Source organism: Amblyomma americanum, chromosome 9 (genome assembly GCF_052857255.1).
Source record: "Amblyomma americanum isolate KBUSLIRL-KWMA chromosome 9, ASM5285725v1, whole genome shotgun sequence".
Classification (NCBI taxonomy): Eukaryota; Metazoa; Arthropoda; class Arachnida; order Ixodida; family Ixodidae; genus Amblyomma; species Amblyomma americanum.
Genome location: NC_135505.1, coordinates 144,826,137 through 144,841,794, shown reverse-complemented (window position 1 = coordinate 144,841,794; position 15,658 = coordinate 144,826,137). Strand labels below are relative to the sequence as shown.

Genomic DNA, 15,658 nt, shown 5'->3' with positions numbered 1-15,658 from the left:
GAAAACTGATGCAAACTCAAGCTCAGAACTCACAAGCGAACAAAACAGTCTTATAAAACAATGCTGGTCACGGAATCCACAGTGTGCGATCCTAGCAACAAAACCGCATACAGATGAAGCATGTTTAATAATATATTTCCCATGTTCATGAACTCCCAAGCAACAGTTCACGTAAGCCGTGAGACTACAAGTGCTATTCGCTTTCTTCAAGGTGTCGCCGCCGAGGGTGCAGTATACATCAATAGGTACACGGTCCCTAGTAAAGGAAATAACACTCGTTTTGGCTGATATTGAAATAAGGCCGTTTGTAAGTGCACCACTTTTCCACAATGCATGCCACATTCTTCTGGATCCGAAACAGGCATGAACCGCTTAATATTCTCTTCATATCGAAGCATATGCGCCTTCTTAATAACGGTGGACAAGTAGTTCACTAAAATCTTTAACAACACAGGAGCTAGTACAGAGCCGTTACATCGTTTGTCTTAGAGGGCGCATACAAAATATGGACGCGGCTGTTACGTTCACGGAGCTAACATTCGAAAAATGCATAAAAAGGGCAACTAACACCATAAGCTCGTAGTTTCGTTTTAATTATTGAATGATGGACTAAATCAAACGCTTTAGAAAGTTCGAACTATACAGATTCAATTGGTCCTTTGTTTGCAACTATAAGAGCAAGCCGAGGAAGCAAGAAACACCAAGCCAGATTGAATTGACCGGTCTTTCATTAAGCCACGCTGGGAATTGGAGGCTTTTGTTTTTCTGAGTAAACTGCGAAGGGTTTACGAAGAACTGTCTCGAACACCAGAAGAAAAAGAAATAAAGAAGCACGGTTGGGCGGAAGGGAGTGTGGAGGCTAAGTGTCACTGAAAAACGACAGCAGCCCGTGTACAGCAGCTGGTTTAAGGCCTTATTTAAGGATTAATTTAGCGATGGAGCATACCTGAGAGATTACGTTTCTTTTGGAAACGTTTATCGGTGTTGGTTGCGATGTTTCAAGTTTATGAATTAGGAATGTCGCTCTGTATTTTATATCTCTTGCAGATTACCCGCCGCATTGGAGAATAAATATTTTAATGTGATCAAAGTTGTGACTACGCTGATTAAATCGCTTAGAAACAGCCTTCTAGAGGTTTTTCTCTGTCAGCACGGTGCTCATCCAGTCTTGTGCTCATTGAGTCTCCTGTCTCTACGATGTATTGCTTTTGACAGGAGGAGCGTTCTATCAAGTACATAGCATTAGTCGACGCGCAGTTAAAGCTAGTCATTACGTCGAAGATGAAATCGCTTGCAACCTTTAACTCTGCACTGCAGCCTTGTAAATGTTTGCAAGTCTCACACCTAGATCGAGAGCTGGAGCTTATTGTCTGTGGGGGTTTGCTTATCGAGCTCAGCACGAACGTGGGCATCTCTCAGGTTTTTGTTGCGTCTGTATGTCACCGTCGGTGCCCCATTGTTTTATGTTAGGAAGAGCATTCGAGTAATTCATTATAAAAGCAGGGGAACGCTAAATGTTCACCCCTTCACCGATCCTTCTCATTGGAGTGAAGGAATTATTTAACACTCGTCACTGAGAACCCAACTTGCACAAAAGACAAGTCCACTTTTCTAAACGTTGGCTAGCGGACTGATGCTTCCCCTATACCCTTGCTCACTGTTTTGTGTTGCCAGTAATCAGTCCTGCTCTCTTTCTGCGGTGGATTCGCTTGCTTGCGCAACAGCCGCAGGCTACCCCTAGGCACTGCCTTGTCGGCTCGTTTGATATTGGGGGTGTTGTGAAGGCTCTGCTGCACGTTATCCTTCGATGGTGGTATTGGTCCTACGTCTCACATGTGTCATGCACCAAGCTTCCTTCCCTGCATTGGTTGGAGCCTACTCATTTAGCTGTAGAAGCATTCGCGAATATACAAACGCCTGCCGATCATCAGATCATATTTACTCGCTTTCGTGTCTCATAAATGCTGCAGCATCGCCGCTAGTGAAGCACGGGAAGGCAGCGAGCAGAAGCATTCTTTCTTTGTGCTTTATCCAGCTATAGTGTGTAGGTTCCGCTTTGCGTGGCAGTGATTTTTTTTTTCGCGCTCGCTGAGGTCAACTACACATGTAAAGAAAGTTCACCTTACCTCACCATTATCTCCGCAGGGCATGTAGTCCAGGGCGTCTTCTTCAGCTTCATGATACGAATAATAGTAGTCTCCACTATCTTTCTTGTATCTGCAGTGTACTTTGCAGCTTGTCGTGTTCACCTAAAAATAAGGGATCATCCCTTTCCTTTTATAACGAGTTCTAGATGGTGGACACTGCGAACACATTGTCACGTGGTGGGGACTGCAATCCGGAGAGCAGAAAACAGGGAAAATGGCGTCTAAACGGAACTATTTATTTGGCCTGACTTGCGCCCACAGTGCATTGAATCACTCGGGGGTCGTCGAGCAGAATGTCCGCCGCTCTCGGCCGTGCCGATAGCGAACTCTCGAGACAAAGCGTGCAAAGTTACTACAGCATTCGGGAACAACGTAGAATCGGCTCCGCCTGGATGCGATCCATCGAGACAAATCTGGTCGCGTCTTGCATCGCAAACAAAGCGATAAAGCGGCGTGACGGCAGCTTTGAAGAAGGAACAAACACTGCTAAGATTCGCGGCAATATCACTCAGACGAAGCGCACAAGGGCTAATAGAAAAAGTTTTTGCTCACGCTGACGCTCGCATATCTGAGGTCCTTTTTCTTCCTCACCAGGCCCATGCAAAATTCCTCAAAAGTGACCGCCATTCCCGGATACGTTCCTCGAACGAAGTGCGCTTCTCCTTTGTACACCCAGCAAGCTTTTCCTCTCAGACTGAAAGGGAGTAAGCAAAGAAAACACCAACTCGTTTATCGAACGTGGACGCGTCTGGCAGTGCTCGTGGCCTGCGAACAGTATCCGTCATTTCTCCGATTTTATTTCAGGCATGTCTAACCAATGGCGCTATACTATACTATGCTTCTATCGCCGTTATTTTTGGTGCGTCACCTTTTCACTGAGTTGCTGGATATACTGCTATTATATAGTGCATAGATGCACTATACTTTTTACACGGTTCCTAACGAATATCAGGTCTACAATACAGTCAAGCCTCGACACAAATAAACGGATTAAAACAAAAGAATGCATATAAAAAAATTCGCTATTTCTTTTAAATGCGCCCATAGAAGACCAAGAAGTTTGCATGTCCCGTGCAGGAAGTAAAATTCTCCTATGACGGGATGTAACGAATCCCAAATGCAGTTCACTGTCCAATTTGCGCTCTCTGTATCGATTTAAACAATTAACAACAGTTCCCCACCATGTCCATTCGGAGGAGAAAATTTTGTGGTTGAAGAAAGGAAAGGAGCCGAGTTCATTCGCATTCGAAGAAGTTGAGGAAACCTTTATCCAATGGTGCTTCGATAGCATCCGGTCTGGCGTACTCCTTCTTCACTGGACACTGCTATTACGCAGGGAAGCGTAATGGTTCAAGCACTCATACTCTGGGTCGCTATCACCCTGTCCTTCGTAACGTTATTCCTCCAACTCATTTTAGAGGCGCCGAGGAAGGAAACATGCATACGTTGCCGTGGCTGGCCTGCTCGGCTGGTGTAGTTGTGTTGGGCCGCGTCGGGTGGGCTCAGTTGGCGTGAAGGCATGTCAGGTCGAAGGCCGATTAAACGCCAACTAAGTTGACTACAATCTACACAGTGACTGAAAACCGCGCCTAAGAGAACCTACACCATTACAAAAAATGGTCTGTAGACTTCTTACAGACTCTATTGCCTTCCTATGATATTTATTTTTGTCTGTTCATAGCCTATGGACTGTATATAGACAAAAGTCGGCTAAAAGTGCACGGCCATAAATCTATAGATTGTCTGTAGAGTGTCTTTAGGATTTGTATTCCCTATAGACTGTTCTTTAGGGATTGTCTAAAGAAATTTTTGTAAGGGGTATACGGCTGTAACAAAGCATCGACCATTAGGAAGAAATCTCGGCACCCATTAGGCTTCGTTATAACGAGGTTCAACTGTATGAGCGCGGTTTGGCGGCAAGTAAAAAGTCGTCCTGTGCTCTCTGTATTGTGTATGTTTACCTTGCTGTGCCAGAATCCGCTTTCCGTGCTCTGCTTGACTCGACCACCAATCCTTTGAGACGTAGCACAAACCATATCGCTTTACCGTAGCCTCATTATACGTGTTCTCTGAACTTACCTCACGACGTATTGCATCTGCCGCAGGCTGCACTCGGAAAACAGGTGGTGCGCGTGCCCACTGTTGACGTAGCTCATGATGTTCCCCGCCTTCCACTCGCAGCTCACGGCGCTCGGATGACCGGGGACATTGGAATCGGGGCCGTCTCCATCGTGAGTCGCTCCGAGGCTTCAACGAGCAGACACGATATACAACGCATGAGAGGCGCTGATAAGAAAGGCGGCATGGAATCCGATTCCAATCTTCCACCAACTGAGGTTGATAGTAATTACGCATTGATACCGTGAATTTGAAACACATCATCATCATCATCATCATCATCAGCCTGCCTACACCCACTGCAGGGCAAATTCCTCTCCCATGTCTCTCCAATTAACCCTGTCCTTTTCCAGCTGCGGCCACCCTATGCATGCAGACTTCCTAATCTCATCTGCCCACCTAACTTCTTCTGCAGCCTCTGCTACGCTTGCCTTCTCTTGGAATGCACTTTGTTATCCTAAGGACAAGCGGTTATCTTGCCTTCGCATTACATATGCCCTGCTCATGCCCATTTCTTCCTCTTGATTCCGAGTAGGATGTCATTAACCCGCGTTTGTTCCCTCACCCACTCTGCCCGCTTCCGGCCTCTTAACGTTACACCTATCACTTTTCTTTCCATAGCTCGCTGCGTTGTCCTTAACTTAAGCTGAACACTTTTCGTTAGCCTCCACGTTTCTGCCCCGTAGGTGAGTACCGGCAAGATACAGCTGTTGTACACTTTTCTCTTGAGGGAAATTGGTAAACTGCTATCCGTGATCTGAGAGAACCTGCCGTATGCGTTCCGCCCCATTCTTATGCTTCTAGTTATTTACCTATCATGATCGGGATCAGCTGTCACTACCTGCCGTAAGTGGACGTATTTCCTTACCCTGCCAGCACATCGCTGCCGATTGTGAACTGCTGTTCCCTTGCTAGACTGTTGCACATTACTTTGGTTTCCTGCATGTTAATTTTTAGACCCAGCGTACTGCTCTACCTGTCTTACGCGCACACGCACGCACGCACACACATAATCGTATACGTATTTGATTCTAGTTAGCGGTAGTACTGCTGAGATTCTCGAACGCAAAGCCGGTATTATGAGCAAATATTTTCGGGTGCAGTAGACGTCACAAGCTGCTCGGAATCATGCGATGAAACGCTGAGGCGAATCTCACAGGTGAGCCACTTCGTGCGTCAAGGTGTGAGCCCCGCTGAAAAGCCCCGGCATGTCTTCTCCAAGGCCAACGTAGAATTCAGTGCAGAGTCCGGAAAGGTAGCTAATGCCTGGAAAGGTGATGCGTTAACATTTCATAGGTCAACCGGATGTGAATAACCGCGACTGTGAATAACCATGACCGTGAACAGCCATGGATAAGTCATATGACTCAGTATATAGTCGCAAAGGCACCGCTTCGAGATTCGGCGGTAAATCTACAGCAACCTCTCCGCTGTCGCCCAGAAGTGCTCGCACTTTGAGCTCAGTTAGAGGAGAGGGGAGGGGGGGGGGGGGGGGGAACGCGGCACAAACTTGCAAAACGTAGCCTCATCCACAGATACCAATCAATATCAATATTTTTCACAAATATCAAAAAGCAAACACTACGATTATTTTCAACCATCGTGGCATCAAGCTCAATGAATATGAAAATTTCAGCTGAACCGGAACCAAACCCATTCCCCCGCCTCTAATAAAAACGGTCTATAGACAGTCATAAAAACGGTCTGTAGACTTGATATCAATCTATCACCTTTCTATATATATTTCTTTTTCTTTATTCGTAGTCTGTATACTGTCTATAGACTAAAGTCTACTAAAAGTGTTTGGCCATAAATCAATTAATTGTCATAGACTGTGTACGACTTGTTGTGCCTATAGACTGTTCTCTATGGATTGTCTATAGAGAGTCTATAGACTGTATAGACAAGTCTATGTACAATGTATCGACTGTCTAAAATTTTTTTAAGGGTTCACAGCTGTTATTCTAGCTCTTCGTCTGTTTCAAAAGGACACGCGATATTGTCCGATTAGCTGTGCGTGATCGTGGAATGTTGGACGTGATTGCAGGTGAGACCGAACAGAGCTTGCTCCATCGCCAGAACAAGCATCTTTTCGTGCTAGTTGCAAAAACAAGTGCGCCGCTCAGATTCCAGAGAAACTTCACACAGTTCCTGTCGTTCGCATTCATTTGCTTCGTGGAGGGTGTCTTTAAACTCTGAACACGAATTAGCTTGCATAGAAGTAAGGGAGTAAGCTGTCTTCTAGCACACTTCTATTTAGAGACATGGAATGCTGCCCATACCCTGGGATAGATTTCTGTCACGAAATATACGGAATACTTACGACTGGCAACGGAAACAAATGCCCTCTTCAAATCACGCGAAATTCAAGCAGTTACGAATAATCTTTACCAAAGTTTCAATCAACTCTGCTTGCTTGCTAACCTCAAGACCTCAGGCGGCGCGTTTGAAATGCCACCTCTTATTATCACCTGCATCAAATTACTATGATGTGCGGTGGGAATGTACCTCCGTTGCCGAAAGTAAACATTCCATATATTGCGTTGTCGAAATCTATGCCGGGACTTGGGCAGCATGTCCTGCCCCTATAAGAGATGGGGGGCTCTAGAGGTGAGCTCGGTCCCTTTTTATTCCCATATGCGCTAATTCGTGTTCATAAACTAGAGTGTGTATAGGGACGCGATAACTCTTGGCAGCACCGTTGTATATAGCTTGATGCACTGCTCAGTTTCTTCATATTTTTTTTAATGTCGTGGGTTACCGTGTGTTGACCTCTAGGCCCTGTCGATGTTTGTCTTATTCTTTGAGAAACGTTGACTTGAAAATGTTCGTTCTACCCGCCAACCTCCCAGATTTCTTACTTCACTTGTTTTTAGTCTCGCGAGGCTTGATATCAAGTAATGTTAAGAAAAAAAAAGCAGAAAAAAGCCGGAAAGAAATAGACAAGACAAAAATTAGCGAAGGTGCAGTTTCTTTCCTTTTTTTTCCTTTGTTCCCCTCCCCACGTGTAGGGTAGCCTGCTGGGCATCGCCTGGTTAACCTCTCCCTGACTTTCCGTCCTTCTCTCTCTTTCTCCTATCTTCACACGCGGTTTTTTTAAAGAGACTGTAAAACACCTTCTGACAAAAGTACGCGAACTCGCTCAAACACTACATTCTCTCATTATGAACATCTGGGTCAAATAACACTCTTCAACACGCAGCAGAGAACCCACAATCGCACGCGAAAGCTGTCGAGTCCTTTCCAGCGGCTTTTTCATGCTTGCGTCATCCTCTGTCGCACGCTCCTGGGTAATTCTGTTCAGAGGTGGCTATTTGTTAGATTCTTTCAGGCATCGCGCAGCTGCTTTGGCCGCGGCCAGTCAGCAGCGCACGCCCGGTGGTTCGTTCAGGAAGCTACGCACCCCAGTGAATCCCGCGCTCCTCGATGGTGGGGCCGGCGGAGGAGCGCCGACCTTTGAGAGCAAAAATGACAAGAGGAGAGGGGAAGGCACGAAGAAGCTGAACCTACAGATAACTCAGCTTCTACTTCAAACTTCAGCTTCTACTTCAGCTTCTCCAAGTACCTTAAACTTCTACTTCAAACCGCTCTTTTGTCCTATTTAGAATATTCCAATCTAGAGTGACCCGCCGCGGGGGCTCAGTGGTTCGGGCGCTCGACTACTGATCCGGAGTTCCCGGGTTCGAACCCGACCGCGGCGGCTGCGTTTTTATGGAGGAAAAACGCTAAGGCGCCCGTGTGCTGTGCTGTACGACCAGGTGGTCGAAATTATTCCGGAGCCCTCCACTAAGGCACTTCTTTCTTCCTTTCTTCTTTCACTCCCTCCTTTATCCCTTCCCTTACGGCGCGGTTCAGGTGTCCAACGATATATGAGACAGATACTGCGCCATTTCATTTCCTTTCCCCCCCAGAACCAATTAAAAAACCCTAGAGTGATGTTCGTTTTTTTTTTTTTTCTTTGTGGTTCACTAATATTTTGTTTTCGTTTGCTTCGGTGTGCGTGTGTAGGCTGTTAAGTTCCGAGAAATGTTAGATGCTACGTTTCGTAACTTCCGAAGGTGGAATTTTTGTTATCTTCTCTGAACTACTTTATTTTCCTATTTTGCTATATGTGCAATTTTTGTTATTCTTCAAGTACCTGTTCCTAGCCATTTTTTTACTTTATCTTATTAATTCGTACCTGGCTCCTTAGCTTGGTTATTCCTGCTTTCAGCACTTTGTATTTTATGTTGTATATGAAGTTTTATTTGGTGAATCCCACCCTATGTAGTGCCCGCATGGGCACTTAGGGCATTGAAATAAAAAAAAAACAACTCTCTCATTGCTTACCTAAACCAGCAGTAGTAACCTTCCCGTTGTATATTGTGAATACATCGTACCTGCGGGTATAAATAAGTATATTTTAACCCATTGGGAAAATACGTTGATGACGATAGTAGTATATGAGGCTGGCTCAGAAGAACTGTACCCTGACAAGAAGAAGACAATGTCCGGGTTGCCATACTGAACCTTCTTTCGCGTGGCGTATGATTTGAAGTCCTTTATCGTTGGTTCATCAAACAGGAACTCATCATCGACTAAAAGAGCATAAGGCTCTTCCTAGTAAAGAAAAAAAATTTCGTCACAAAATATGAAGCAAAGAAAAGCGTTAGAGGTGCAAATTGCGAAACACGTAGTAAAAAAAGTACCTGATTTTTCTCCATTCCGACGAGAACCAGTTTTACACTTGGAGCGGACAGCTGCGCTAATCGCAGATTTGCCTAAAAAATAAAAAGTGAAGATGGTACAGCGCTGTGCGTAAATTATTGGGGCTATAACATGCAGCGAAATGGTTTAGTTAGCAAGAAACCTATAGAGGAAATGCTTTGGCAATTGATTATTCATGGAATTGGAAAAAAATAAAAAAGGAGCAATAAGGAACGGTGCGCAAAGAAGACTGAACAAATATTCGGACAGTGTTGAACAAATAGTTTAACCGCCGTTGTACTGGCTTTATCTTATTGCCATGAGTCGCAAATAACAGAGTACAAAATAAATGCGTCCATGAAAGCTCATTAATGTGTAAAAAATTAACGTGGCAAGAAAACAAGCGCTGCCTTCTTTCGTCATTTAACTTCACGTTTGTTTATATTTGTTAGCGGCTTTTTCGAGGGGGAAGAAAGATAGAATTGAGAGTAAAAGGCCGTTTACTTTTCTTTCGCACGTCAGAGGAGAAAAGTCTGAAATATTTGCTACAAGACAGGATTTTAAAATTTCTGGCTCTTTTTCTAGTAAAGAAACTACTGGGAGAGGTCCAAGGACACCGCAGTGAAGGCCATGGGCATAATTGAAAGTGAAAATTTATTGCACAGGTGTTGAGTTCATCGGACGTCATTGGAGGAAGGTACCGGCGGGCATTGCGTAGTATATGGATTGTATGTAGCTTCTGATCAATTTTCGAAGCTTATGGCAAGCATCCATGCTTTCAAAATGAGCTAACTGCATGGCTTTCATTTACAGCTAAGAAAAATTTATGCACTAAAGTTCAAAATTACACGTTGGTCAACTGAATCTCGACAATTAACCGCGGCATTCATTCACAACAATTTCCAGCTTCGTAGAGGTGGCCAATCCAGCTACTATCGATGACCAATTGGGGAAGAAAGCCTCTTCGCCAGTCCCTCTTTGGCAACCCTGCCAGGTACTTTCTTTACAACAGAAATCCTAAATTTTGAGGAGTACTTGAGAACTTGTTGAAAAAGGTTAAATATCAATTAGTACACAACTTAAGGGAGTGCTAACCCTTCATATCGCGAGCGGGTTGTGTGACAGCTTCACTGCTCATCTAAGGTAATATTCCCGCGATGTACAACAGAATATTTGCAAGCATAAAAGAACTTACAAAGTTGGTCATGACACATATATACCATATGAGGTGTTCTGTCTTGGAAAAGCGGTGGTGATGAGGTTTGCTGGCTACCACAAACAGTTCGATGTACACGGTGTCTGGAAGCTCGGCAGATGATCCAAATCTTCTTTCTTCAATAACCGTTTCGTCTGCAGTTGTTTTATTTTGGAGAGGGGGAGGGAAGGAGAGGGTGCAGTAATAATAATAAGGAACCTGTGGAAAACACTACCACTGCACAACATGGGGCCACTCAATCAAGGAATGATAACAGAGAATAATAATAATAATAATAATAATAATAATAATAATAATAATAATAATAATAATAATAATAATAATTGGTTTTTGGGGAAAGGAAATGGCGCAGTATCTGTCTGACATATCGGCGGACACCTGAACCGCGCCGTAAGGGAAGAGATAGAGGGAGTGAAAAAGAAAGGAATAATAAGGTACCGTAATGGAGGCCTCCGGAATAATTTCGACCATCTAGGGATCTTCAACGTGCACTGACATTGCACAACACACGGGCGCCTTAGAGTTTTGCCTCCACAAAAACGCAGCCGCCGCGGTCGGGTTCGAACCCGGGAACTCCGGATCAGTAGCCGAGCGCCCTAACCACTGAGCCACTGCGGCGGGTCAAGGGTGCAGTAACTGTCTCAGTTCTTTAGATGGACACCTCAACCGTGCCGCGAAGGAAGGGATGAAGGAGGGAGTGAAAGAAGAAAGTGGTGTCCTAATGGAGGGCTCCGGAATAATTGCAACCCCTTTAATTACCGTGTGGTTCCGCCTGCATACTCCACAGATTTGTTTCGTGCAGTCTTTCCTTGATCCCTAAGACAGACATTCATTTTACAGATATCCTCCCAATGTATAACATCTCTCCTTCAGTCCAGATTGCATTTGATGCCACTTTACGAACGAGTGCAAAGCTACTTCCCTTTTAATCTCCTTTACGGTTTGTTGCAGGATCACCTATGGTCCTTTCCCTCTCACATTCTAATTGCGTATTCTTCTTGCACCTGGTCTGGCGGCCTCCCCAATGTGCCCATATTGTGTCGAACCTGAGAAAATAGACCACTACCTTTTCTCTTATGAAAAACTAGCCGCGGCTTCATTTTTCTCAATTAGTTTGTTTCTATCCTGGATGCGAAGGGATACTTTAGGGCAATGAATGACGTCACCGGCGGCTTAGAAGCATTGGAAAACACAAGCAGTGTGCATTAAAGCGTTTTAGAGCGTTAGCTCTTCATTCCTCAGCTTAGCGCCGTCGTCGGCGCCGTCCGCAGCTCAGACCTTGGCAGCACGCCAAGGAGATGCACGCCAGTAACTGCACGGCGAGTTTACGTTTTGGCGAAGGCGCTGACCTTGATGACCGGATCGGGGAACTTGGCAGAGCGCCGAGACATTGCGGGGCGAGTAACAGCAGGACGCGTCTGTCAAAAAATTCTTCCGTTTCACGCCGCAGGTAACGCTCACACATTCCCATAGCGTACTCGTAACCTTCCTATGAGTCTTTTTCTACCGAAAGATATGCCACCATTTGCAAAGGATCCACTGAAAATAGACTGGAGGTAAGGAACAAGTTTTCTTAGCGAAATATCCGATAGACGGAGTCGTGACCCCCTGTAGTAAGTCACCTGCCGTGGTGACTCAATGATTATACCGTTCAGCTATCGAGCACGAGGACTTTGGATTTAATACTGGCCTCGGAGGCCGCGTTTCGATGGAGGCTATACATGCAAGAGATGCTCATGCGCTGTACAATTTCCGTTCACGTTAAAAAAACTCTAAGCAGCCCGAAATATACTGAAGCCCTCAACTACAGCGCCTCTCTCTCTCTTCTTTTGCTCCATCCTTCATCATTTCCCTCAGGCAACGGTTGAGGCAATAACGCACCAGAATAAGGCAGTTACCGAACGTTTGCTTTGTGCACGAGTTTTTTATATTGTTATTTGTCCCATCGATTGTTTCCGCGCCTTTTGAAATAAAAGTTTTGTGCATTAGGCACGTTTCCAATGAAATAAAAGTAAACGAAAGAATGTGCGAAAAAATGACTGAAGAGCGACTAGATAAAGGGAGCAAGTTTTCGGAAGGAAATGCTATTTTAAACTTCTGGTCGCACGCCTTGCTTCGCAGTGCTTGCCTTCAGGTTTGACACGCGTACGGCAATAAATTCTACGAAAATCTCGGTTTTATACCTTTTATGTAATTGCTGATTTCCATAGTACTGCCTTGATGTTTCAGCTATCGCTTGCCTGATAATTTTTTTTTTCACTTTTACACGTTTTGAGTCTTATTCATGTGGTTCACCTTAAATCTAAAGCTCAAAAATTCCGTTATGATTCCTCTGGTTATTGCACAACTTTGCGAAAAGCGAAATTATTGAGCAAAATCTACTAAACTTGAGCCTGCGACAGCTTTCAGATTCAATGCTTGCACAAATGCTGACAATGAGTACTGCGAATTTGTATATGGGATGGCATACGCGGTTATCTCACGGTTTAAGAATATTTCGTAATAAATACTTCTGAGACCATGGGTGAGTTCATAAACAAATTCTCACTTTCTTCTCTCGCCGTGAGGACTTTGTCCAGGAATTCACTGTGCTCGATTTCGTGAATGAAGTGGGGGACGACGCCATCTCCTGATTTTTCCATCACGGGCATCGGTTGAATTCGGTAATGAGGACCGACTAACCCCCTCTAGAACAGATAAAAGAATGGCAAGTTTGAAATAAATTGATTCGAATTTATTGGGTTTCACTGTTTTTACACCATTATTTTCTTGCTCTAGCAATGCATAGAGAGTCTATTTATAGAAATTTTTGCTCATAATCGCACCTTACTAGAACAACATTTAGATATGCCAAATAAAAGGCTATGATATCACTTAGCTTTACAGCTATTTTCAGGATTTTTTCAGGATTTTATTTTTCTTTACCTTTGAGGTACGAGGAGAGGCTGGGACTAAAAGCATTTGAGTGCCTGATGGAGGGGCCAGCTTCTCGCGTACACAATCGACAGCAAACACAGAAAACTGCAGAAGGATTACAGTCGAATTTAAACAAACAATTGTACAAAAATGCAATAAAGTAGCACTCTCATATATTGAGTAATCATCCATACAAAGCAGAAATCTTATACAGAATAAATAAGTGGATACTACTAAAATTGGAAATGTGTGCTCTTAGTATGTGCAAAGCAGTCAGCATACTTGAGCTAAAATAAAACAAAGAAAATAATTGTCAGTCTTTAAAGCGGAATGAAGCGAGCAAGCACTAAGAAAACAAACTTCACAAGATGGTGGATGGTCTAGTCCAACGACAGCGATTGCATCAACTAAATTACATAATTACATCGAGATAAAAAAATATGACTATAATCATGGAAGCAAATATTTTCACTCAGCAATATTTCTTTAACCATTCCGATGGTAGAAGTAGTTTACGTACAGCGAGCCAGTCATAGACACAATCTGTGCAGAAGAATTTGCTGGACGAAAACATAATTCTTACGCACCATGGTGACACCTGTCTGTCTTTTGGTTATTTCCAGAGAGGCTAGCTTGTTTTCGTCTTCGTAAAGGTTTCGATTGATTTCATCCCCGTCGTGCTGTAAAACACCAGAAAACAGTACACTGGTCCGATGTTTAGGGGAAGTCCCCAAGGTGGAGTAGATTTTTAATGAAGAAATAATTACACATTAGCATCCACCCTCATTAGCATCCCATTTTCACCGTTACCTTTAGAGATACTGATCAATTCTATCTCGCTCTACCATAAGCAAGCCGTCCCGGTTAGCTCGGTGTGTGAAACGATTGCCCTATTGAGGCGTTGGTTCCTGGTTCGAACCCCAGACTTGAACGAATTTGCCTTCAACTACGATGTTTATGTGGGAGCTGTATAGCTTTCCTTTGCAACCGTATGGCTGCGTTTGAGTGGATGCCAATCAGTAATTACTCCCTGATTATAATTATACATAGCAAGTTCTTGTGACAGAATAACATGGACATATTCAAAACGATGAACGTGGTGTTGCCCTGCTCTGACTGACTTTTTTTTGGGGGGGGGGGGGGGACTTGAAAATCCTCAATTTTTTACAGAAGCAACAGCGGCGACTTTGGAGGCTATAAATATTGTCGATCTGAATTGACATCACTGGCACCGAGGCAATCATGCCGAGAATTCAGCGGAGTCACACCATAATGAAATTGCGTAATTAAATTTTACTGAACTTGAATATCCCGAATGTCCAAGGAACCGGAGCTCCGAAAACTAGAGTTCCAGCACTCTACAGATATCTTGACTGTGACTATGAAAATGAAAACTTCTGTTGTTAAAACTATCCGGGTATCAAATGCTACAAAAGCTCCTTAAATGAGTACATACACCTAATTTTAGCGGCATGTTTTCTTCCCCACGATGATGCGGAAGACACTACTATGCATGAATCAACATGTGATATTGGCCTACGGCGGCATAATAATTTATAATCGAATTTTTTCTGTTATGTTCTCTCGGTTTCGGTCTCAACAGCCGAACGATAGTTGTGACGTTAAAGAGAGGTTTTAGGTCCCGTAAGGCATGAAAAAACTGCGATATAATCGCTACTTTATCGTTTCACTTCACCGCAGTGCGGAAGCCAGCCTTCCTCAAGAGCTGGAATGACAACGACTGTAGAAGCTCCGATTATGCAGTTTTTATGCACGTGACGATTATGCACGTGACCTATACCCTCTCTTTGACGTCACAGTCATCGTTCGGCTGTTGAAACCGAAACAGCATGGCAGAAAAAATTCGATTATCAATTACTTATCGGTCGTAGGCGGTTACACGAGGTAATCCCTGTATAATAATGCCTTACGCCTCATTATAAAGAAGGAAAACGCAGCCAAAAGTTAGATGCCTATACTCGTTTAAAATGTGATTCGGATTTCATAAATTTGTCAGAAATTTTATGATTGCGTGCAAAACCGTACGAAAGCAGCCGTGGCATCTTGTTGCGAAGCAGCAACAAAAGGGCCGGGAAATGTGTTCCGTACTCACGAACTGTGTAACGGAGCGCCCGTTCTCACTCGTCAAGACGCGAACCCGGGGTGCTGCCACCGTCGCTCTCCTGAGGCTCAGGACCAGACCGTCGTGCACGTGAAGCAGCAATCTCCCTTCAGCCGACCTTTCTTCCAGAAGCCTCGGGTACACGAGCCTGGGTGGCTCCGGCGCTGAACAGATTGCATCAGTGCCAAGATTAGCTCGGTAACCACGCATTAATGCTTCCGTGGCCGAAATGTGCATATTAATGGGGGCGTCATTACGAGATCGTGAAATGTGAAAAAGTCCATGCCAGACACTAAAAGGCGATCCCAGCGTGCCTCAAGCTCTGCCTCGTGGACTTAATTCTATAAGCGTTAGGCTGTACAACTTTTCAAGTTGTAGCTCAACCGGGGCAGCCGCATTTCAAAATTAACGGTGGTTGAGCTTTAATTAAACCGAAACAGAAGTGGTAGCTCC

At 44.3% G+C, this 15,658-nt stretch overlaps 1 protein-coding gene and 1 long non-coding RNA gene across 2 annotated transcripts; both read right to left on the bottom strand.

The window, feature by feature from the left end:
• Window positions 1–3,736: 3,736 nt before the first annotated feature.
• On the bottom strand, window positions 3,737–8,864 carry LOC144103762 (venom metalloproteinase antarease-like TserMP_B; the record flags this gene model as incomplete). The annotated part of the gene is made up of 5 exons (XM_077636416.1): window positions 3,737–3,746; window positions 4,227–4,394; window positions 5,423–5,531; window positions 8,595–8,644; window positions 8,734–8,864. Coding segments are annotated over 5 exons (468 nt in total), but the record flags the coding sequence as incomplete, so codon positions are not given.
• An 88-nt stretch (window positions 8,865–8,952) lies between these two features.
• On the bottom strand, window positions 8,953–12,849 carry LOC144104732 (uncharacterized). Its single transcript, XR_013308625.1, has 3 exons — window positions 12,716–12,849; window positions 10,147–10,301; window positions 8,953–9,025 (listed from the first exon to the last, which is right to left on the bottom strand). It is a non-coding gene; the product is annotated as an uncharacterized LOC144104732 (long non-coding RNA).
• Between the last annotated feature and the right edge of the window lie 2,809 nt (window positions 12,850–15,658).